This window comes from Protopterus annectens, chromosome 6.part1 (genome assembly GCF_019279795.1).
Source record: "Protopterus annectens isolate FY-2018-M chromosome 6.part1, PAN1.0, whole genome shotgun sequence".
NCBI classification, from domain to species: domain Eukaryota; kingdom Metazoa; phylum Chordata; order Ceratodontiformes; family Protopteridae; genus Protopterus; species Protopterus annectens.
In genome coordinates, this window is record NC_056738.1 from 88665662 (window position 1) to 88691502 (window position 25841).

Sequence of the window (25841 nt, forward strand, 5' to 3'; positions counted from 1 at the left end):
GATACGGCCGGATCTGGTAACATAGCAATCGAGACTGGGTTTAACAACAGGGACAGTTTTCAGTGAACAACTCTTATCAGGAACTTCGGGATTCATCACAGGAACAGGGATAGCCACTCGATCATGTTCTGGAACTGGAATACTGGACAACTCCCTCGGCTCTGAGAAAATATTCTTCATGACTCAAATCCGATCATAACCTTTGGAAGTTTACATCCTTACTACTTCTCCCTCTCTTAATGGATTGAGCGGTTTGCTGATCTTATCGTAATAGTACTGGGCTAAATGCTTCTTTAACAGATTGGCTTTCACTGACCTGTTATTCTTTGCACATGGAACCAGCAATTGATTACTAATTGGTAAAGTGGTTCTGGTTTGTCTCAAAAGAAGTCTCTGGGCAGGTGAACCAAAATGTTTATCACGAGGAATGTTTCTGAGATTTAAAAGATCCAAGAAATCATCATGATTGTCTCATTTTGACTTCTCTAGTAATTGTTTTGCATTTTGAACTGCACGTTTTGCCAAACCATCTGACTGTGGAAACTCTGGGCTACTTGTGACATGAGCAAAATCTCACTCTTCAGCAAATCTTTTGAACTATTGGCTTGTAAACTGTGTGCCATTGTCAGAAATAACTGCAGACTAACATGGACTGCAAAATGAAGCTTCATCTTAGTAATGACAGTACAGGATGCCAGATTAGGACGTAGGTCTGTCTTGAACCAATCTGAATAAGAGTCTACTAACACCAAGTTATGTTGACCATTCCATTCGAAAATGTCAGTGACTACTGTCAACCAAGGTAGTTCAGGAATCTGGTTTAGCTGAAGTGGTTCTTTCTTTTGATGTGACTTAGTACTATTACATACTGAACAAGATGATAGCACACACTCAATATCTTGTGACATAGAAGGTCAAAATATTAGTCCTCTCACCTTTCTTTTGATAGAGTCTGCAAGACAGTAATGTACTCATGTTGCAAGGACTTTGGAACAATAACTCTAGGACCTTTCACGATGATACTATTGTCAGACAAAATTTAATCCATATGGAAAATAAGGTTGCACTTCTTGAGGTAAACTAGATTGCTTTGATGGCCATCCTTGTTTGGGAAAGTGGTTGAGCTTTTGTAAAACTGGATCTGTGGCTGTATGACTTCTAAGATCATCAAGATGTGTGGAAGAAAAATGTCTCACTTCTATGACTTCTTCAAAAATCAAATCGCTCTTTCTCATGCTGTTCAATGATATTTCTGGGTGATTTGGATAATGTATCAGCAAGATAAAGAAGTCTGTATTTCTTGTAAACTAGATCAAAAATATACTTTTGCAATTTCAACATCATGTGTTGCAATCTGACTGGAGTTGTATGCATAGCCTGTCTCAAAACAGTGACTAGAGGTTGGTGGTCTGTTTCGATCTGGACAGGACTACCATAAACATAATCATGGAACTTTGAACATGCAAACACAACTGCCAATTGTTCTTTCTCTATATGACCATACTGCCTTTCAGTTTGAATGAGAGTTCTAGGCACAGAGGTAACAGGTTGACCCTCTTGTAGAATGACTGCACCTAAACCAAATTTCAAGGCATCACATGAAAGAGTAACTGGCTTGGGAACATCACAGTACTTGAGAGTTGGTGGACTGGCAATTCTCTGTTTCAGGACATCAAATGCTCTTTGGTGTTGCCCCAACCATGACCAGGATACAGCTTTATGTGCTAGCTCTCTGAGTGGTGCTGATATTTGACTCAAGTCTGGTATGAACTTGCCTAGGTAGTTAACCATGCCAAGAAAACATTGCAGGGCTTGAACATTGTCTGGAGCTGGCATCTCGAAAATAGCTGTTTGCTTAGAAGGGTCTGGTCGTAAGCCTGAACTGATAAAAAAAAATGACCAAGATAATTGACTTCTCGCAGCCTGAATTTGCATTTCTGTGGCTTCACCTTAAGATTCACTCGACGTGTTCTTTCCAGAACTTTTCTGAGGTTTCTGTCATGCTCAGTTTCACCATTACCTCCTACTATTATGTCATCCACTACAATAGCACAGGGATACCCAGAAAAAATTAGTTCCACTGCACGCTGAAAGACTTCATTTGCAGAATTTATCCCAAATGGCATTCTCAAAACTGTGTACCTTCCACAAGGAGTACTGAAAGTGGTTAGCAATGAGGATTTTCGGTCAAGCAAAATTTGCCAAAATGAACTCTTTGCATTTAAGACAGAAAAAATTGTGGCATTTGGCATAACAGCAGCAACCTCTTCGAATGTATGCATTGGATGATGAGGTATTTTTAGTGCCTTGTTCAAATCTTGTGGAGAAATACACATTCCGCCATCATCTGAGCTTTTCTTATGAGCTACCACCAGCGAGGATACCCATTTAGTCGGTTCGTCTACTGGACAAATCACACCTTGTCGCAACATTTTATCTAGCTCAGCTTTGACTCTGTCCTGCATGGCTACTGGAACTTTCCAGGCTGGCCTGACAACTGGGCTGACATCTGGGTCTAACTTCATGGAGTGTACAACTGGAAGCTTGCCTTCGAAGAGATCAGCATAAGTAGAGAAAATGTACTGGGTGAAATTAGAATAGTGGTCTGTTAAGCTAACATGGCAGACTTCCTTATTAAATGAAAGTAGTCCCATACTCAAACTGTCTCTGAGCCCTAATTATGACTGTACGTGTCTCTTGACCACATAAAACAAGTCGTAGCTTCTCCCAGCAGAGTAACATGACAGTATTGCTGAGCTTTCCATTGGAATTTCTTCACCAGCATAAGCAACAAGCTTTGCACACTTTGCCAAATCAAGCTTCTCACCAATATATATTCTAGCAAATGTTTCAGCTGACATAACATTGCACTTTAAACCTGTATCAAGTTTGAGCTCTTTGGGTTTTCCATTTATCGAACAGTACAAAATATTTAATTCTTTGCTCACAAATCTACGGCACTGATTGTTTCACTAAGCACTGACACACCATCAATATAAAAAGTAGGGTCACAGCTTTCTAATTAATCAACTAATTTCTTGGAATGTTCTCTTTTAATAAAAGAATGTGTGCCATTTGATTTACAAAACCTTTTGAAATAATTCCACTTATTACATTTGTAGCATTGCTGACCAAAAGCTAAGCACTTTTCTCTATTAGATTCATGATTACCACTACAATTATGACAGTTAGCAATGAAATTAGATGGGGGCCCATTCTTTGAGTTTGCTGACTCACTCTTGTGCTTCACTGAGATTGTGCAAACTCTGCAATTTGCTAGAAAGCTCTAGGGTTTACCAGTGAGTGCTGCAGGGGTAACAGTTGCTGCCATGTACCTGGGCCTGTTTCTTTTAACCACATGTTGCATAGTATCAACATTAGCTTTAAAAGTTACTGGAAGCATTCATTTCTCACTTGCAAGCATATTTGTGTGCTTTTCAGTGAGCTCCTATATCTGACAAATCTCAATGGCCTTATTCAAAGTTAAATCACTGTCATGAAGCAAAATCTTTCTCACAGCATCATCTTTAATACCACATACAAGTCTGTCTTTTATCATCTCATCCCTTAAGTCACCAAATCTGCACGTTTTAGCTCTGTTTCTCAAATCAGTTATATATACAAAAGTTTCAGCAGGCTTTTGATCGCTTGTATAAAATAAGTGCCTTTCCATTGTAATATTTGTCTATGGGTTACACATTTCTCTAAATTTACATTTTAAGCACTCAGGGTCCTCCACTGACTCAGCCGGTACAACAATATGACATTTTTCCCCCCTCTCCTGCAAAGACAGCAGGCACATACACAAATGAATGCTCTCTTTCAATGGCTTCTGACCCAGCTAAATTAAGCAGAATAAATGCCTTTGTATGGTCATCTTTATCAGAAAATGCAGCCTGTATGAAAATGTTGTAGTCTTGCTCAAACACTCTCCAGTTCTCTGCAATATTAGTATCAAATACAAGTGGTCCTGGCTTTCAAAATCCTTCAACCATGCCAACAAATTATGTACAAACACACTGAAAATATGGCTCTTGTAATTATGTACGAACAAGCTCTCTCACACCAGCTTGCAATAACATTCAAATGCACAATAAACTCTTCGAAGTACTGTACTTTGTGAAATATGCTTTGAAATGGCTGTATTTTGCAAAATAACAATACTGTAATACAGCACAAACATGCCAACACTTTATACACTTCTGATAGCTCGGACAGCTTTCATTTAATAAGAAAAAGTATGTGCTGAATGAAAAATGCAGATGTTTTCTTTATTTCATTCGTTTTATGCAATTCAGACTTTATTTCAAACATTTTCTGGGAAATCTGAAGCAACACTTTCCACAGAACCGGAATCTTCAGCTCATGAAAAAAATCCTGAAGCACAACATGCCCCCTCAAATACTCGCTCTTCTGACCAGTGATTAGAATCAGAAAGAGAAGGAACTCTTCTTTCTTTCTTTTTTTCTGCCAAATTAAAAGCAAAAATAAATTCTCGAGCAAATCCCAGCAAGTATTGCCTGTCCATAGACACTGATACGGGAGAATATATTTTATTTTTTATTTTCTTTTCCTGAGAACTCTCAGGAAAAAGACAGATTCAAAGCAGGCACATTATCTATGGGATCAGGCATCCTTTCTTGGCTATATATTAAACCTTCACCCACCCCCCCTTACCCAAGGCCAAAAACATTAGTTTTCCCTTGCCCACAGAGGACATCTCTACAGTCACAGAGGAAGTTTCTAGTTCCCAGTCCTTAGTGGATATAGCTGCTACACCAGACAAACAAAGTGTGAGACAATGACGAGCAGTCTGTGGAACCATGTCTGGCTAAAGCAGAGTCATCCACTGGTCACTGTGGTACGAAAGCAATCAGTCTGATACGCAAAGACTCCCTACTAGCTTTCTTCTTCTTGAGGACAAGGGAAGGAAAACCTAAGGAGACTGGCAACTGCTCCATTGGTTTGGTCAAGAAGAAAGTCTTAATAATGGGTAGAGGAGCTTGAAAGAGTCATTAAACCTCATGACAAGAAAAAAAAGTGGCTTTGAGGTAAAAACACACACTGACAGTTCTTAAAATCACAAGGTCCTGCCCCAATGCATAAAAACTACAACCTATGCAGAAACAAAGTTAAAAAAAAATGGATTTTCACAAAATTAAAATTAATTTTCGTAACTAAAAATAAAATATTTTACAGAGAAAAAAGAACACTAGGTTTTTCTCACAAAAAAACCAACAGGGAACCTATCTACCCAGCCTTGAACGAACACTAGCAGACTGTTAGTATCACAAAGCCCACAGAAGCAGCAATTATCAATGAGAAGAAAGATCTGAATTTTTGACACCCTAAACTGCCTTTTACATGGAGCTCTGCTTGAACTCCTGGGAGTTAAGGAGTGTGGAAGGTGTCCTTAAGCTTTGGAGAGCTTTCCAGTTGGTCATATCCTTGGCAGGATATACCCTAACAGTGCAGGCTGCTACAACAGTGAAATAATGTTGAACATTACATGATTTTTGAGAGTAAATAATGGGGAAGGACAGGAAGTATTCTGTGAAGGTGAAAGGTAATTATGTACACTTAATGATAAACCGATTTAGAAAATAGTGAAATGTTAGTTGGTAGGAAGCTGAAGGACAAATGCTGTGTAGTGTAACTTTTATAGGACTGGCTAATGGCAAAACCTCACACTTTGTACAATGGTAACCTCTTGCTTATAGACTTTAAGTTACTTTTAACTGTTTGTACAAAATAAGCACATGTCTTATCTGCTGTGTGCTAAAAATTACAGTGGCGTATCTACATAAACTGTAAAATACTGCTGAATGTTCTAGTGATATGTGTGAATTGTATGTGTTGTATGTAGTATGTTCTACAGATGTGTCTGAGCTTAATTAACATGATGTAAATACTTCATAATTTATGCAACATGGTGATAACCTGTTAAGTTGTATAACCCTGGGTGTTATAATATATTTTTACTGTTAGCTCATTCAATTGTAAGTAACGTGGAACTTACTGGGTCTCTGCTGAAAAGGCCCTTTGACCAACAGTAAACAAAGGCAAATAAAGACAAGATCACACTATCATTATTGTAAATAGTTTGCATGCATGCGAGTTTTATTTCATTATTAACATTTAAATATTTTTAAATTTGTGACATGTTATGATCTACTAAAGAGTTTGATTAAAAAATTCCCTTCAAAGAAAATAAGAACAACACTCTAAATACAATACCTGATGGGTTCTACGTGACAGTTTTTAAATACAGATTTCAAAAAGTTTATTTAATAAACGAGGATATGGTATTCTTGTCATTTCATCAGGCAAAAGACAACAAAAGTGCACTTCACAAAAAAAAAAAAAAAAAAAAAAAAACAAACATTTATTTTCTGTGTGGGAGATAACCCCTGTTCTACATGCAAGAGATATTCCTCACTTCACTGTAATTCTGAGGTCATTTTTACAAATGAAACAAACACTTACTATAGTTTATACCCTGCATGGAGCTCTATAGTGCTCAGGTTTTACTTAAAAAAAAAAAAAAAAAGATTTTTTACATTTAAACTCTAGAAAACTGTCTGCTACAAATCTAGCAGGCAGTTGCTAGAGTTTATACCCTGCATAGACATAGAGCGCTACAGTTTAGACCACATACATAGTGCAAATACAATCCTAGCTTTTAAAAGGTGGTATTGCACTAAAAAGCAATTGGGATGATGGATCGCTGATTGCATCCTCTAACACCAGCTGCCCCATTCTCCCCATCCTAACTCCTCTACTGAATATATCCATACACAGCTTATGAGAAATATAACTAAGCAGAACTGCCTCTCCAAGGCCCAGCATGCATTTGGAATCAACCATAACACTATTACTGTTTTCTCAACTTCACCAGCATAGTAAACCAAAACTGGAATGACACAGCAACATAGTTTCCTCTCTTCTCCTTATCTAATCAAAGCATTCAATACCATATCCCACCAAAAGCTCCTTTCTGAACTTGCTACCCTAGGTCTCATTTCTTCTTCCCTTTCCTGACTCCACAGCTATCTATCTAATCACGAGTATGCAAATAAATGGCAACAAAATCTCTCACTATTTCTACAAGTCTTTGTTGGCGATCCTCAAGGGTCAATACTTGGCCCACTTTTATTTAACATTTTTATAACTAAACTCCTTAGTGCTACTAATCTTGCCAGTTTTGTAAAACATGCTGATGACTTGATGCTTATTTACTCTGCCCCATCCAAAAATTACAGAAGACACCCCCAAATAATCATTAATTGCCAGAGCAACACCTGGGTCATTTGATGCCTGGTGCTGCTCACCTTTCTGCCATGTCTCAATACGTTTACCACCCGTCCCATTGTCAGTGTGACACTCATGGGTTGAGCCTTCTCATCCTGTTGCCAGCATTGTCAGGCAGTGGGACTTTAAGAGTCCAGTTTTTCAGTGCAGCTGAATTGCTGTGGAAGAGCCAAGAATACTTCCGGTTATTCCACGGCAATGCAGCTACGTTACCAGCCCGGACCTGCAGTTAGAGGTATTCCATGTTACGTCTGTGTGATGTAATTCATGCAGCAATTGGATGCAAGGATGGAAGGGGGGGGCAGATATTTGCGCCAGAAGAGCCCTACAAAGGTCGCAGCTGTAGAGCAGTTTTGTATTAGTGCTCTACAGCTGCTAATAACTTCTGATTCTGAAAGGACTGAGATTTCCCAGGCAAGAAGCCAGCTAGCCAGCTAAGAAGCCAGCAAGGAAGCCAGCCAGCCAGGAAGCCAGCAAGGAAGCCAGCCAGCCAGGAAGCCAGCAAGGAATCCAGCCAGCCAAGCAGCCAGCAAGGAAACCAGTCAGCCAGCCAGCAAGGGAGCCTGCTAGTCAGCCAGCCCAGCCACTCCAGCAGACAGAGAGACAGTCATCCAGCCAGCCATTCTAGCAGGAAGGAAGCCAGCTAGTCCAGCAAAGACTGTGATAGTGGTAAGTACATAGTATTTTGTGGCTTTAGTTATTTAAAATGGGAATATTGTGCTTTAAGTTTTTAATGTTTAGAGGTTAATGGGGGGTGTAGTATGGAGTATTTAAATCTGTGCAGTGGTAATTCTGAGATTTCCAAGCAGTAGTTTTAAATGGGAATATTGTGCTTTATTTTAAATTAACCTTTTAATGTTTACAGGTGAATGGGGGGTGCAGTACACAGTATTTAAATTTGTGCAGTAGTTATTTTTAGATTTTCGAGTAGTAGTTTAAAATGGGAATTGTTTGTTTGTCTTTTTGGATTTTCCTGGTTGGGGTCACCACAGCGGAACTCCGGTCCGCTAATGATTGGCAGTAGATTTTTATGGTGCCGAGTTGCCAGCCCGACGCCCAACCTTTAGCGAAGGCACACCCATTCACGCATGTCATTCGGAGGCCACTTGAACGAGGGGAGGACATGCAGACTCCACACAGAAGGCACTCCAGCCGTAAATCGAACAGGAGAACCTCTTGCTGTGAGGCAACAACGCGACCGCTGTACCACCACAGCTTCACAGTAGTAGTTTAAAATGGGAATATTGTGCTTTATTTAAGTTTTTAATGTTTAGAGGTAGATGGGGGTGCAGTACGCAGTATATAAATCTGTGCAGTGGTTATTTTGAGATTTTATGAGTAGTAGTTTTTAAAGGTGTATGTATATGTAATTGTGATTGTTGTTGGGGGTATGATTTGGAAGCGTTACTTTTTAAAGGCTGAACCATGTGTATAGAAGTTTTGTTTATTTCTGGTGGGGGCAGTCTTAAATATAAATGTAGTGTGATGTATTTCTATTATCGTAGCTTTTTCAGGGTACTTTCTGTATGCAGATAGAAAATGTTTGAGTATAGTTTGCACTTTTTGTGTGGAAATGTGTGCAATTTAATGCTGTTTTCAGGAAGTTAGGATATACTGTTTGGGTAATTTTTCCTGTTCTTGCAAGTCAATGTGCATGTGGTACAGGTCTACCTTTTGAGGGGAATGTTAATAGTTAACGTAGTGCATTTATTATTCTAGTAGGTGCATGTTGCCAACTTGCCAAAGCTGTTTCAAGCTCGTTTTCATTTATAGTTGTAAATGTGTGCATTTTATTTTTTATGCTGCCTTTAATAAGGTTAAAATGTCCTGCTTTGCTTGTAATATATGACTATGGGTGTGCTGATTTTGCTTTGGCCTGTTTATTGCATCGCTGTGCTGGGTAAATTACTCTTAATTGTAGTTTATTTTAGTTGCTCTTGCAAGAAGTATTTTTAAAAGGTAAAATGTTTATGGACTTTTTCCCTTTTTTTTTTTTTTTAATATGTGGATGCATGCTCAGAAGTTAATGCAGTGCATTTGAGATTGTGTTAAACCATGTCGTCGTTACTGGATAGTTTGCTTTTATAAGTAGCAAAGTTTGTATTTTGTTTTTACTGATGTCTTCAATAAATTTACAATGTACTGCTTTCATTATAATCCGATTACAGCCAGTGCTGCTATTCGGCATGTTCGTTAGTAGATCATTGTGCTGTGTAAATTAGTGCTATACATTTATTTCTTTTAACTGCTGTGGTCAAAAGGTAAATTGGGTCTATGGCATCCACTGTGCATTCCCATTCATTTTAGTGAGGTTTTTTTTTTTGGTACAGTGAAAATGTGTTTAACTTTATTTTCTTGAGGGGTGGGTGGGGGGCATGTTCAGCAGTAAAAATAATGCATTTTGTTTTCTACAAGCTGTGTTAATGTTAAAAGTTTTCAATGGCCAAAATGCCACCTACATTACCTCATTTACTATTTTACCATTTTCAAATGGTTTGTAATGTTAATTCTTTTCTGCTCCATTCCTCAGTTTTTTCATATGCCAATGTTTTACAAGCCAGTTCTTTCATATTCCAATGTTTTACAAGCCAGTTCTTTCGCATTCCAATGTTTTTCAAGCCAGTTCTTTCACATGCCAATGTTTTTCAAGCCAGTATCTGTACTCATCCATCTAAAACCCCTTTTTCCCATTTTTGCACATGGGGTCATTGGGAAATCATTTAGCAGGGGCAATCATCTACAGTCAAGGCCAATTTGTTCTCAGGTCTTTACTGAAGCGATATCAAAGAATGTTAAGCTGCTTCATGTTTCATATGCCAATGTTTTTATGATATCAGGTGCCAGTCTTTTTCAAACCAATGATTTCATGTGCCAGTGTTTCTAGCCAGTTCATTCATGCACCAATATGTTACTGCACCCTGCTAACACAGTTTTGCTAAATATGTTGCATATCAGGTAAGTACAGATTCAAGAATGAAGAGAGCAGCAGCTTCATCGCAGTTAACCAGCAACAACAGAATGTGCAAGTGGCAGGATGTTTGGAAAACGGAATTAGACTGGATCAAGAGATGCAGTGATGTCAAAGCATTCTGCAGGTACTGCAAGAGAGAATTTCTAGTGCCCCCAACTGAACATAAGACTGCTACTCTTCAAGCTAAATCCAGTCACCTGATGACAAAGTGGTCAATGAACACAAACATTGAGGGACCAGAACTTAGGATCATCACAGCAGAAACCTCTGAGGTGTTCCATGCTGTTAAGCCAAATATTTCCTATAACAGCTTGGACTGTGCAGTAAAGTTGGCCAGCCAGTTGTAAAGTGACTCAGACAATGTAAAGAAACTATCTTGTGGAAGAACCAAGGCTGAAGCCACAGTCAAAAATGTTTTGGGACCGCACACACTGGAATGCCTCCTGCATGACCTTCAAAAAACAGGCACTTCATTTGCAATTTCATCAGATGCTTCCAACAAGGGGAACATAAAATTATTTCCACTTGTTGTGAGGTATTTTTCTAAAGAAGAAGGGGTGGTGAATTGCCTTTTTGACTTCTATGAAGACCCTGATGAATCTGCACAGGCCATATCACAGCAAATTGCGAACATTATGGAACGGCACTCCTTGCCCTGGAACAGCATTTCAGCATATCGGGCTGATAATGCCAGTGTGAACTATGGGAAGAAATCTGGTGTTTATACCAGATTAAAAGAAAAGTGCCCATCACTCCAGAAGGCTAACTGTGTCCCTCATCATTCGCAATGCAGCCAAAAAAGCTGCAGCACAACTACCATACGATGTGGAAGTATTTGCAATAAAACTTTTCATCTATTTCTCATTTCTGCCACAAGGACCAGAGACTTGAAAGACTTCTTTGAGTTTTGTGGCATGGAATTTGAGAGTCTGTTAAAGACATGTGTCAACAAGGTGACTGTCACTACTGCCAGCCATTGAAAGAGTAGTGAAAAATCTCCCAGTGCTCCAGTCTTATTTCCTCTCCCAGGGAGAAGAGCAGACCCCTCAGCAGATATGGCAGTACTTTTCATCTAATGAGCATGGTGAGAATGCATTGTCTACGCTGCCCCAGTACTATTTGCACTTTCTCTGTGCTGTTCTTGTCGATTTTAATGAACATACAAGTACATTAAAAAATCAGGACTTACTGCCATGGAAACTTTTTGTGTAATGGTCTCTCTGAAGCAAAAACTGCAGGCAAGAGCTGAAGGTGCTTTCTTTGGATTGAAACGTAGGGCACTTATGAGCACATTAGACAGCACTTCTGCTAACAAACTGAAAAGAGACTTCATTGTGTTCTTGGAGACAGCAGTGAAGTACTTGGAACAGTAGTTTGATTATACTGAAAACAACTACTTGTTTACACTGTCTAAATTATGTCTAACTGAGCCCTTTGCTTTCAGTGACATACTCAATGTGACCACTGCCCTGAGTCTGCAGGAGGTAGATGAAGACCATCTTTTCAGGGACTACTTGGAAATCAGGCCCTTTCTCGAACGGTTACGTAAGACAAGCTTGACCCCAGGAGGAAAGTGGCTGAAGCATTTCAGAGAAGGGCCTGAGCTGACTGCACTATATCCGGTAATTGCTAGGGTATTATCTATTCCGACATCAAATGCATTTGCAGAAAGAGTTTTTTCTTTGGTGAAAGGTAAATGGACAGATGTGCGAAAATGATGTAGCGTAGACTTGTTAAAAGCAGAACTAATGATGACTGTAAATTACCGGATGAAATGTAGTGACTTTTATTCAAATATTGTTTCAAACTGGGCCCTTCTTCAAGCCATAAAATCTAATTCAAAATACACTTTAAAAAAGTGATTTAGTGTACTGGTGTGCAATATGTAGTACTAGGGTGCAGTATGTAGTTTTGTGGTGTTCTTTGCTTTAGCTTTAATTTGCTAGTGTGCAGTATGTAGTTTTGTGTTTTTCTTTGCTTTAGCTTTAATTTACAATAAAAACAGTCTTAATTTTACATTTGACTTGTGTGTGTGGTATGTAGATCTTTTAGTTTTCTTTCAGAATAGTCATAGTTGGTTTACGAATGTTTTTACTTTTTGTAACTAAACAAGTGTCTGTTTAATGAGTAGTGTGTTTTGTTATTCTTTTAAAGTTTGCTTACTATTATAACTGAGTAAAGTGTTTTTTTGCAGTAATGCTTCACTTCATTTAAATGGTTTGAGTTTTCAGTATGCTGTAATGTCGCAATGTTGTACCCATAACTGTAATAATGAATCTCCTTTAACACCTCTGGTAATTTGGTGGGGGTGTGTCCAGTGGCATATTGGTCACACCCCCTATCCTACTGGCCACACCCCCATGCCCCACTTTGGCCTTGTTAAAAGGTGGCAACCCTATGTCTAGGGTTACCACCTGTCCCACTCTGCGAGGGCCAGTCCCTCTTTGGGCAGTTGTGTCCTGACAAAAAATTGTAAAAATGGCAAATGTCCTGAGATTTTAGGACAAAATTATTTCCTATATTTTATGTAATTTATTTATTTTATTTTTATTTTATTTTATTTTACATTTGTTGACCGGGTTAGTCCAGCTGGATACATATCCAATTTCAGTGGAGGCCCGGGGAGAAAAGCTCCAAAGAACAGAGGTACTTGAGTACATATACTGGCAATACAATAGAAGTTAGTAGGTTAACATAACTTAACAAGACATTATAATACAGGATAAAACACGAATAAGTAATAAAAAATATAGTCCTAGATAACAGAGGAGTTGGTGAGATGGATAGTTATGGCTACAGGGTGAACCCTTTGGTAATTGGGTTGCATAGGGGCTTGGCTAGGCTGTTTGGGGTCAAGGGCATATGCTACTAGTCAGGGTTGGGGCATGGGCAAAGCCATTGGGTTTTTAGTAACGCTCGGAGTTGTGTTTTAAATTGGTGCAGAGTGGTTATTTGTCTAAGGTTGCATGGGAGGGCATTCCAAGTCTTGCCAATGGAATTGGCATAAAGAGCTTCCCCTCCCGAGTTGTTTGGTTTGATGGTCAATACTTGGATAATTTTGGATGACCTAAGGGATGGGAGATTAGAGTAGGAGGTAAGAATGGTATTCAGTGATGGAGTTTTATCAGGATGATTTATAATTTTGAATGCCTCAGAAAGCTGGTTAAGTTTAAGAACATTGGGCAGTTCTAGCCATCCTAGTGTTCTAAGGTTTAGGCAGTGGTGGGTGTGGTAGGGCATTCCTGTGATAAATCTAGCTATGTGGTGATAGGCAGTAGAAAGTTTATTGAGCTCTTTTTTATGAAGGAAGGAGAAAATAGGGGAGGCATAGAGGAGGGTGGAGAGGAGATGAGTTCGGGCGATGGTTAGTTTGGTGTGGGGGGTTAAGAATTTCTTAATTCTGTACATGGACCCGAGTTTCTTGTTGAGTGATTTAATAGTAAGGTTCACATGCATGTCAAATCTAAGTTTGTGGTCTATTGTCACCCCGAGTAGTTTGGTGTGGGTAACTGGAAAGATTTTGGTACCATTGTTAGCAGACACAACGAAGGTTGGAGTGTGGGTGTTTGGGGATTGTAGACTGTGAGGAGTTGTTGAAGTCGGGAAGAATAGAAGTAATTTGGTTTTGGTTGGATTAAGTAGGAGTTTTAAGTCTGAGAACCATTTTTCGACTAATGAAAAACAGATTTGGGTAGTAGTTTGGAGGTTGGTGAGAGAGTTGTCAGAACAAATAAGGGTGGAGTCATCTGCATATTGGATACAGGTGGTTTTAGGAAGGACAGAGTGTAGACCGTTAATGAAGAGAGAGAAAAGAAGGGGTCCGAGAATAGATCCTTGGGGTACCCCGATATTGGTGGGGAGTAGGTCTGAAATCATATTTTGCCACTGTACTGCTTGTTTTCTGCCAGAGAGGTAGGCGTTGAACCAACTTATAGTGGATTGGCTAAGATTAAAGGTTTCCAGTGTGTGGAGAAGTTGTTTGTGGTTAACCATATCGAAGGCTTTCGATAGGTCTAGAAAGAGAGCAGAGGATATTAGTTTGTTATTCCGATTGAGGTTGATTGAATCGACAAAGGAGAGGAGAGCAGTAGTGGTGCTATGATGTGGCCGTGTTGGGTGTTAGATAGGAGATTATTATGAATGAGGTGGGTAATAAGTTGTTTATGGATGCAGCGTTCCAAGATTTTGGATAGGGGGGACAATATTGCAATGGGTCTATAGTTAGATGTTTCAGTGGAAGGTCCTCCTTTATGGAGTGGAATGATGTATGAGGTTTTCCAGATTGAGGGAATAGAGGCTTCAGAGATAGACCGGTTAATAAGGATGGATACTGGGTATGCAATGGCGTCAGCTGCTATTTGTAAGTATTTTGCTGGAAGTTGATCAGCCGCTAGGGTAGTTGGTTTGAGTTTGTTTAGAAGGGTACGGATGTAAAAGGTGGAGGTGGGTGCTAGGTTAAAGGCAGGTTGGTTTGGAACTTTGGGTGAGGTTGCAGCTGAGGGGGAAGAGGTAAGCTGGCTGGCAAGGGACTGGATAGTCTCTGTAAAAAAAGAATTAAAAGAGTTAGCTATCTCACTTGGATCTTTATCCATGAGTGATTCAGGTGTGGGGGTGGAAGATTTGCCTGGGTGGAGGAGGTGGTTAAAGCCAGCCCAAAATTTTTTAGGGTTGTTTTGATGCTTGTCTTGGAGACGATAGAAATATTGCTTTTTGTCGGATGTAACGGCTGCTTTAGTTGAGTTTCTAAGCTGAAGGAATTTGATTCGGTCTAGGGGGGTTTTAGTGGCCCTCCATGTGTTCCATGCTTGGTTTCTGAGTTTAATTTTATTTTTTGTGTCTTTAGTTAGCCAGGGTGCGATATGATCCCTAGTTCTAATGAGACGTTTAGGAGCATGGGAGTCAAGTATTTTAAGGAAGGTATCATTAAAATGGGATACACTCCCTTCTAAGGGTAGAGTTTTTAGGATGGACCAGTTGCATGCTTTAAGATCTGCAAGAAATTGTTCAGGGATGAAATTCTTGCTGTTCCTAACAAGTCTGGTTGGGGGGGTAGGCAGTTGGACATTTGTGTTTTATTATACAGGTAATGAGGTGGTCACTAAGGTCGTTGGGGAGGGTCCCCACGGTATAGTTGGTAGGGTCTTTGTTTGTAAGGATCCAGTCTATAATACTGTCTTTTTGTTGGGCATATCCAATTCTAGTGGGGGAAAGAATAAGTTGGGAGAAGCCGTGTAAGTTAATAGGCAGAGGATTGGGATGAGAGGAGTATGTGGACCAGTCTATGTTAACGTCTCCTAGAATTATCGTTTCTTGTGGATAGAAGGTGGAAAGCCAGCTGAGAGTTTGTTCAAGGTTTTCAGTGTTGTGGCCTGGAGGTAAATAGGTGACTATGAGATTGATACTTTTTTGGTTGTTTAGGGATATTTTTAGGGCAATCAATTCCTGGTTGTGGATTTTTGGAGGTTGGAGGATTCATAGTGATGTTCAAGGAGTTCTTGAACAAAACTGCTATCCCACCGCCCTTTCTTTTCACTCTATCTGCCCTGAGAATGTTATACCCAGGTGGGATGATTTCCTCATCCTTAGTGATAGGTTTAAGCCAGGTTTCGGAAAGACACATGATGTTATGTGAGTGGGTCTCTAGTAAAGCATGTAAGTTGTGAACTTTGTTGTTGTTGCTACATTAAGGTGAAGCATATGGAGTGAGCCCAATGGGCTTCTGGGAGTGCTCCAGGAGTTTGTGCCTGGGTCAATGGAGGGGCCGGGGTTGGGGTGGATATCGCCATATCTAGTTATGGAACTTTTCAAATAGTCAAGTATCCTTTGGAGTTTAATTAGCAGTTTGAGATGATCCCTAGTTGAGGGTGTTTTAGGGTAACAGAGAGTACGTTGGAAGCAGTAGGGATTTATGTTAGTAGTTGGGTAGTAAGAGGGATGAATGAGATTAGGGGTGTAATGGGAGTAAAGGGAGGTTTGACTGTTGGGTGGGTAGGCACCTGCAGGGTTCAGGGTATCATATCTCGTTAACAGGTAGGTTGAGATAAGTAGTGTCATTAGAAGAGGGAGAGTACTGTAAGAGTATCCTACCATGGTAAGGGGGGGTGAGTTCCCTTGTTTCAGTTGGTGAGCAGTGAAGCTAGGAGGTAGGGGGAGAGAGTTTTAATGGATGAGTTGTATGGGTGGGTGGATTGAGGGTGTAGGCTTTGAACTATAGTCAGGCGGTGGGGAGGGGGGAGTGGTGATTGGGAGAGGGACAGTTGCGATAGGGTGGTGGTAAGGGGGTTGGGGTCTACACCACCGAGGTTTTACCTTGTTCTAAAGGTACCCGCCTTAAACGGTAGGAAGCGGACTGTTTGATTAAGTCAAGGTCTGCTTTTTAGCAGGATTTAGTTAACAGGTAGCGAACAGTTCAGTGTTGAGCAAGTGATTTGATTTCAAGTAAAATGACCGCTTTTTTGGAAGAAGAATAACAAGTCTGTGGTCTTTTTTGTTGCTGCCTGACCCTAGACAGTTTAAAAAATACTGTAAGGAAGGTAGATTCTTTACCTAGGCAATTTACTGATAGACGCTTAGATAGTTGTGTGCATTCGCACAGGAGAGGGACGTCTTAGGGCTGCCGTGATGGTTAGGAGCCACGCGGTGTACTTTTGGCTTAGGGGCTGATAAGGGAAAAGAAGATACAAAATAGTTGAATTTAAACAATGCACAAGTCACAATTAAGTTAAGCAGTATGAGTTAAATACTGTAATGGTGTTGTTAGTCTATATAAAACAGTTGTAGAGTCTTTATTACAATGCAATGAACAGCAGTTTGGTGAACTATGCTTTACTAGGACATTAAGACTGCAACACTGGGCCTTCAGAGCGTGCTCTGAAGTACGCACTGTAGTCAATGCTTACTACTACTTCAAAATTGAAACTAAAACATGCGAAGAGAGTAACACTTTACTTAGTAAGTCAGGTCTAAATGCTAATAGTTGCATAAAACAGTTATTCTGTATCTAAAATACCTAAATCTTATAAGAAACAGAATAAGCAACTAAAATGCTACAAGAATAAGCTTTTATTTAGGCAAAAAAGTTAAGTTCTATCCTTTGTAGTGACTGTGGGTATGTGTCGGCCTGTAAAATCTGATGTTTGTACCAAAAATGTCCCACTTTGGCCATTTGAAAAGGTGGCAACCCTACCTATGTCTCAACAAAAATTTGATGTTCCCTTCTCTGATCTGACATTCCTCCCTTCTATAAGGAGCCCAGTTCTAACACCCTCATGCTGTACTGCCCTGAACAGGACATGTGAGGGTCCAAAATTTAAAAACAAAAAATGGATTTGCTAATCCCGCCTCCTTTGCCATGCAGGAGCTATGCTTCTGTTCACCATCACTGAAACCTGGCCTAAAAATTCTACCTTACTTCTCAACTCCCCCCCCAAACAAACTTATGTTATTTACCCCAAAAGAATACCTTACCCAGAAACATGTTTCATATTATCTCATGATAACACTATAATGGAAACTATTAGCCAAATTAAATTACTTGGAGTCTTTATCAATGATAACCTCAAGTTTGATCATCACAAACTTTATTCCATTAAGAGAATTCACTAAAAACTTAACTTGTTTCCGTCTATAGCATCAAACCATACCTGGCAGATATTGCTAGGATTACCATAGCACCAACTTACTTCCTTAATTCACTATTGCACTCTTCCCCCATTCTAAAAAACAACACTACCTATACAACTAAACTGATCTCTTACTATTACGAAGTAGCTACAACTGCAACCAACCTCCTTAACAATATATATCACTGTGTTTTAATAAAACAATCAAAATGCCTTTCTCCCCAAAATGCCCAGAATTATAGAACATTTTACTATAAGAAACTCCTGCTTATGTATCATTATGTCCAACTACCATACTGATGGAGACTCTCTCTATTCCCACTATGTGTCAAAACTCTGGAAAGAAATCCCTTTATACTTAAAGCAGACAGATAAGGTTAACAAATTCAAAACACTGCTTAAAATAAATCTAAACCAAACATGTCTCTGCTCTTCTTGCTCACCTGGCTAAATCTTCTCCCCAGATCACTCTTAACCAATAAATCTAGCATCTCTCTACTGTCTAAAATCTCATTAACTCTCAAACTGTCACTTTCTCACTGCCTTCTTCCCTCCACAGTCACTACTCCATCCACTGTCTGCTTTTCTAACATTTAATCAACCTTTTTTTTTTCATTACTAATGTTAAATCAAAGAAATACTATCTGCATCAGCAGTTACTGCCGTACAAGAAAATACTCTGTTTTATTTCTTCACTACCTTAAAATGATTTTCCATATATATGTATGTATGTATATATATATATATATATATATATATATATATATATATATATATATATATATATATATATATATATATGTGTGTGTGTGTGTGTGTGTGTATACGTATATATATATATATATATATATATATATATATATATATACACATACAAAATTTAAAAAAAGAAAAGCGATGTTCAGCATCAGCTGTTTTCCTATCTTTTCACAGTTATTTTTATATGATTCCAGGGCTTGCATTTATGAGTCTTAGAATAACACTGGGTAGTCTGTTGACTTCTTTATCATACTTGAGTATTAGCAGGTTGTAGTAATGTTAATAAGTAATCTGAATAAATATATTTCCACTATAGTAATAACAGAAAAAGTCTAAATGATTGCACATAAAATGAACACTGGCTGAATAATGCTAATTGTTTTCAAATGTGTATCACACGGCAGAGGGGTACAAACTGGTCCTAATATAAGTTCTTAATTAGTTGAAAGCATAAGAAATTACAGCAAATAATGATATTAATATTAAAATATATTAAGGAAGTAAAAGGAATAATCAATGCATACCTTTACGAGATCCACTGCTTCTTTAGAAAAATCAGAACAATAAAGAAAAATTCCTGATTCATTACTAAAATAAAGACAAAAAAATGCAAAAATAATTATATTAGTGGTTGACAATCAGCCTATACAAAACACATCAAAGATGCTGCTAAAATTAAATATTACTTTCCTGTGGTAATCTTCAGTTTTATACAGCTTCCTTATTAGTGTAATAGGTATCTGCTGACACCATACCTAGAACAATGAAAGTAGCTACACAGAACTAACTAATGTAAATATTTCGCAGGCCTGTGCAAACTTTGAAACATCAGTTGCCAAGCTTTCCTACTTCTGCTCGGAAACCTCTGAAACCTGCTCTCACCCAAAGACCCAGGCTTAGCTTCATCACGTAGGGGGGTCAAAAACAAAAAATCAAGTTTGAAAGAGATGAGAAAGCTGCATATTTTGCAAGAAAGTCGGAGGGGGTGAATAATAATTAGGCAATAAAATATGAAGGGATTATGTCAAAGTGCTAGATAACTAACCCTGCGGGATGTAATGTAGTGCAGTGTAAAGCCACATATATCACTGCTACCAAGAGTTAATTAACTAGAACACTAACATAAACCCTGATAACACCGTGCAGAAATTACTATTCTTATTGGACATTTATTTCTTTGTTTTTATCCTATAATTCGGTCATTTTAGTAAAGCTCAAACAGTGACATAAAGCAATCCCAAAGTCACATGCTTACATGGCAGTCAGAGCTAAATGAATAAAATACAATGTCTAGATTAACGGATATGAATGGTTACAATTAGCTTATTCACACTAGCATGGGAGGAAATAATGACAATGAAGTCAGGACTATTAGTAACTTACTTTTTATCTGAAATATTTGATTCTGCTATCTGGTTCTTTACATTCAAGGTTTGACTTCCAGTAAAGACCGCAGTAAATAAAGAACATTGGTGACTGGCAGTAATCTGATTTATTAAGGTGAGTGTTACCATATTTGCCGAATATGGTTTCATTCTTATTTAATTATTTATTCATTCATCCATTCTTACATGTAAGCTACCGTTATTAGCAACAATCCATGTCTATGCATGGGTATATCAGGATTTACCCATGGCTGGTGTGGTTTGATCATAAGGACATTGCTTGAGTGATTACACAAAACCACCCATTTGTAAATCCTGACATACCCACAAACAGGAGTGGAATATTGCTATTATATAATTAAATTATTTAGAAAAGAAATTGCTTAGCTTTCTTAAATAATGTATTTGTATAAGGGCACTTCGGTCTTCTTCCATGTTCTCTCCCCTTGACTGACATACTGGCTGTGCATGTGTATGGGACTTACATTCACATGCCTGCACAGTACATCAATGCAGTACAGAAGAAGGGAGGGAGAAAACAGAATCTCCACTGTTGTTTATTTTTTTAACAGTTTAAAAAATAAACAAAACAGATTTTAGGAGGGACAGTGCAAAAATATAAGGAAAATCAGGTAGGTTTTTGTTTGTTTAGTTTTGCAGAACGTACCTGATTTTTCTGGTATTTTGCTCTGTCCCTCAGCATATACTAACAGAAGTCTGGCTGCTCAATGTTACTTTAGCGGCTGGACTCTTTTTTTATTGGTATATTTTCAGGTTGTTGTAAAGCAGCGTGCTTGTTTTTTTGAATAGTAATACGCCTCTAATGCATAACTGCAAGGAAATGAAAGAATCCAAATTTCCAGATCCAGTATCAGAATGTACTTCCTTTAACTATTTCTCGAAAATGTGAACACAAAAGTCATTCTGTTTTTTTTAATCCACTCATTACCTGTTAATCATCAGCCTAGTTCCTATCAGACTGCCAGCCACATGATCTTTCCTGTGCCAACCACTTCCATCACACTCTCTTGTGGGATTGCCACTCTCCACCAGGGGCTAGCCTAGTTCACAGCTTAGTAGAGAAGTGCTAGGCTAGTTGCCTTTGTAGGCCATTTAAGGACTACCCAATTTTCCTTTCAAAGGTGAAAATTAAAATCTCTACCTTCTGTCTGTGAAGTAAACACATTAACCATCATACCAACTCTCAGCCCGTAATGCCTCATACCTTTTAGTGCCCAGTTTTCAGAAGCAACAGCCAGCCAGAGGAGGAACTGATATTAAGACAGCCATAAAGTGTTGATTTTCTACTCTGGCCTATGTGATAGTCCTAGCTTAGCGACTGCTTGACATCCAGATATTCACTCAAGTTCAGGCCAAGGCAGGAGCATGCTGCTATGTTCTTGGAGATGTGGCTATTGTGCTAAGTGCAGCTTGCCTGACTTAGAAATCATTGCGCAAATGCTGCATGCTGGGTCCCCTGCCTCCGTGCAAGTGAGTTATTTACAGGTGGAGTTGCCTCCCTCTTCCAATCCAAAGACAGCAAGCTGGCATCAGCCCCCCCCCCCCACACACACACACACACACACTCTGGCTTCACCAGTACCTGGGTGGATAATCAATCCAGAATTTTTTCAGTCTTGGTGAGGGCTTTATCCCTCTGTGCCACAAAGTCAAGATGCAAAGGCCAACCTTCATTCAGAGATTATGTTATCTAACTACCAAGGCAGACTAAAGAGATTGAACTGATAAGACAAAAAAAACAAAAAGTGATCATTTTAACAACCATTTAAACAAGAGTACTCTTTCCAGCAATTACACGTTGAGTCCTTGAACTATATGCTTTGACAGTGCTCCCCAACCCCCACCACTGATGTTTCACTACACTGGGAATTCTGTCGAGTTCAAAAGTAGTGAGCTGTTGTCCTGATGATAAGGGCTTCTGTTCACTCATTCAAGAGTATGTGCATACAAAAAAGTAAGATCACCTCTCCTATCCCTTAAATGTCCAGTGCTACACAACCCAGTGATGTCACACAGAATGAACTACTCGGTGTACTCAACAGTAAGACGTTCTCTTCATGACAAAGGCTTTTGTTCATCCATTTTAAAGTTTCTGCAAAGAATGAGGAAAATGGCTTTTCATATTGTCTCACTGCAGAAAGCCCTTTCCCTGTACAGCCTCTGCCGCCTGCTTTTTTGGTAAACCAAGAATTCTTCAGATTCAACAAGGTTTTAACCTGAACAAAGGAAACTTGTGTCTTGCCATCCAGTCATCGACTACCCTTACAGATAGCCAAAATAGTACTCTGTTTGACTTGTACTGCAACTTATTCTACAGGCTGGGAATACACTGTGATAGGAACATACCCCTTCAGCGAACCTTGTTTATGTTTTGGTGTAGATTTAGATTCCTAGTGTGGGTGAGGAAGTCAAATAGTGGTCCTTCATGGCTCAAAAAAATATACAGATGTCACCTCGGAGCAGCCAATAGGTTATTGTGCATAAAGAGAGTTGTGCTATTCTTTTGGGATAGTTGAAAGATTTAACAGCCTTAATTTTCTTAAAATCTTTAGGGCCTTTCCAGTTGAGCAAAATGCTTGGATTTGTACATATCAAAGGGGGCACTGCATTTGATAATGGGTATGATAAAGGAAGAACACAGGGATGAATGACTTTCTTTGACTCTCGAAGATACTTCCTTTGCAATTAAGTGGCACAGATAGAAGTATATTTTTACGGTTCCCTATTACAACTGTGAAACTCCACTTACGCGAATATGGAAACGTCAACACATATTCAGCGAACCGCGAAAACACCGAACGGCCTGAAGCGCAAAATTTGAAATATCGAATCGGCATAGTTGGCCCTTCTCCGGTATAGCTCCTTAAGGTAAGTGTGCAATAGTTACGGATCTTAGGGTTAGGGTGTGGGTTAAGGTGCAGTTTAAGGTAAGTGCATACATAGTAATATAACAAAGTTTACTTTAGGGTTAGAAGTAGGGTTTTGTTAAGTGTATGTATGTACATTATTTATTTTGTTTGGGTATAGCTCCTTAACGGAAGTGTGCAATAGTTACGGACCTTAGGGTTAGGGTGCGGGTTAAGGTAAATGCATACATAGTAATATAACAAGGTTTACTTTTGGGTTAGAGGTAGGGTTTTGTTAAGAGTATGTATGTGTATTATTTATTTTGTTTGGGTAGGATGTACGTAGCGGGCAGTGGGGTTGGCCAACTATGAGGATTCGACATTTTGAATTTCTTGGTTTAGGACGTTCTATGTTTTCGCGGCTCGCTCAATATGTGTCAATGTTTTTATATTTGCGTAAGTGAGGTTTCGTGGTTGTAATATAGACCCTTTTTTTACTATGGTGGAAACATGATGATCAAATGAGAAACAGATGTATATATAAGTACCCAGTTCTCTTATGACCAACTGTCTGAAGAAGAGTACCATATTTAACATATGAGATGGAAGCAGTTTTTTTTGCTGAACATTACTGCACTGCACTTTTCTGCATTTAACTTAAGACCATTTTCAGTACAATGGGTATATAAATATTCCAACCGTTGTTGGAAATGTTTAGTGTCAGCAGGTGATAACAGTACCTGGCATGGGGTCATCAGTAGACTTGGTCAACCAGAGTTCTGAGATATTGGCTCAGATTTTGCAAAATAAATGTTAATAGGAGAGGGACAAGCAGAGATTCCTGTGGCACCACACTCATTACAATGTTACATTCAGAGTGTGTACCAGGAGCTTTCACAACCTGGGACCTGTTAGCCAGTTTGCAATCCATCAGACAATGTAGGCATTTCCATTAAGTTTGTCTAATTTTTCAATAATTCCAGTACGGGGAATAATATCAAAAACTTTGGCCAGGTCAAAATAAGCAGTGTACACACAGTAATCATTGTCCACAGCCACTTTAACATTTTCAAAGAAGCCTAATAGGCTTCATAAAACCAAACTGAGTGGGATCGAGTTCAGTTAAGTTGCCTATGTCTGCATAAGTGAGTTCTGCTAGGATATGCTCCATGAGTTTACATGTAAAGCCTGCCGAGGCTAATGGGCCTATAATTACCCAGGTCTAAAAAGGAGCCACCCTTCTGTAGGGGAGGTACTGTGGCTATTCTCTAGGTATCAGAAACAAACCCTGCAGATAGGCTGAGGCTGAAAGTTTAAGAGGAGGTTTGGAAAGTGCTGAAAGCTCTTTCCCTGTGTGTGACCCTCCTGCGTCCCCCAGCACTGCCAGCTGCTTATCTCACTAAACCACAAATTCTGTGGACTTAACAGTAAGGAATTCTCCACAGGAAAAGGGCCTCTCTTCACTCATTTAAAAATTCATGCAACCAGAAAAAAAGGAAACTCGCCTCTTTTGTCTATCCAGTGCTGAAAGGGGGACTTCTAATTTTAACTAACCTTAGCTGACCTTTAATAACATCCCATTTACTGTAAAGAAAAAGGAAATTCAATTTGAGATTGTTTTTTATTTTATTTTTTTTATTTTAACATTTGTTGACTGGGAAAGTCCAACTAGGTTCCACAGATCGTGTTTTCAGCGGAGGCCCGGAGAGGAATGCTCCAGAAGCATGTCTTTAGAATTTGAGATTGTTCAATTAATAACATCCCATTTAGTGTAAAGAAAAAGGAAATTCAATTTGAGACTGTTCAAAATAAACTCTACATTAGTGAGTGAAGTAAATACAACTGTTTAACCTGTAGTAGCTGCTGGAAAGAGTCTCCCCTTGACTTCCAATATACAATGATCAACAATTTAACTTCAGCTCTCGCACTGTGAAAACAGGAACTGGGGAAATGGAGTGCCATTGAAAGTGTTATTTGGGTAAAATTCAGTTATTGGATAATAAGTACACTACCTAGTGCCAGTAAAGAAGAAATCTGGAGAACCTGAAAGGAAATCAGCCAGAAAAGTTAAAGATAAAGCACTGGCTGGAAAGAGTCATGCAGCTGTTCAGCAAAAAGTAATTCAAGCTTCAGCTTTGGTTCAAGAGCTGCCTTCCAGTAAATTAGAGGAAAATACATGAAATGTCCTCACAAGTGATTAAAATACATGAAACACTTAAGGAATACATCAAGTCAAATAACAATAGGCTGGAAAAATAGAAGTATTATCTAGCTATTCAGAAAAACTGATAAAACTGCAAAAATCAGAGTTCAAAATGAAGAAAAGACTGGCTGAGTATGAGGCTTCTCGGCTTCTCATGAGGAGCTGTTTCAAAAAATAGTAGAGTTAGAAAACAGTGCACAGAGAGAAAACCTGAGATGTTTTGCTGTACTACAGAAAAAAGAAGGAAAAGACTGTGGGCCGGATTCACGAAACCTCCGTGTAAGAGTTAATATGTCTTACACGGAGGCTGCAGTCTAACGGTATGACGTCAGCATGCCATGCATATTCATGAGGGCATGCTGAATCATACCCTAGGCTAACACGGTCCGTGTAGGAAAGTAGGGGGCGTGTCCGAATGCCGAGTTCTGCAAAGGGACACACCCCCAGAAGAGTCAGAGTCCTGAAAGTAAACACCCAAGAGCGAGTCCGCGGAAATGTCAAGGAACACAACACCACATGCCCTCACAGACTATAAACCCAACTGTAATGTAAAATGTAAAAATAGCAGTTTAATTTTTTTTTTTATAATTTCCAAAATGTTTACCCGTAGTTGTGCTCGTTTGCGTGGGTATGCCCACCGCTCAGCCACAGTTAGCAGGCATTGAAAAGCATATAAGATCTAAATATGCAAAGTAAGCCAAGTAGCAATAGCGTAGCGGTAGA

The 25841-nt window shown here is 39.1% G+C and overlaps 1 protein-coding gene across 4 annotated transcripts in view; it reads right to left on the minus strand.

The window, feature by feature from the left end:
* The window catches only part of METTL8 (methyltransferase 8, methylcytidine), a 1591180-nt gene that overhangs the window by 690365 nt on the left and 874974 nt on the right, over positions 1 to 25841 (minus strand). For all 4 annotated transcript variants that reach the window (XM_044075524.1, XM_044075523.1, XM_044075522.1 and 1 more), the window contains one exon: positions 19188 to 19251. In XM_044075524.1, coding sequence (XP_043931459.1) covers positions 19188 to 19251 — 64 coding nt within the window. The remainder of the gene's footprint in view (positions 1 to 19187; positions 19252 to 25841) is intronic.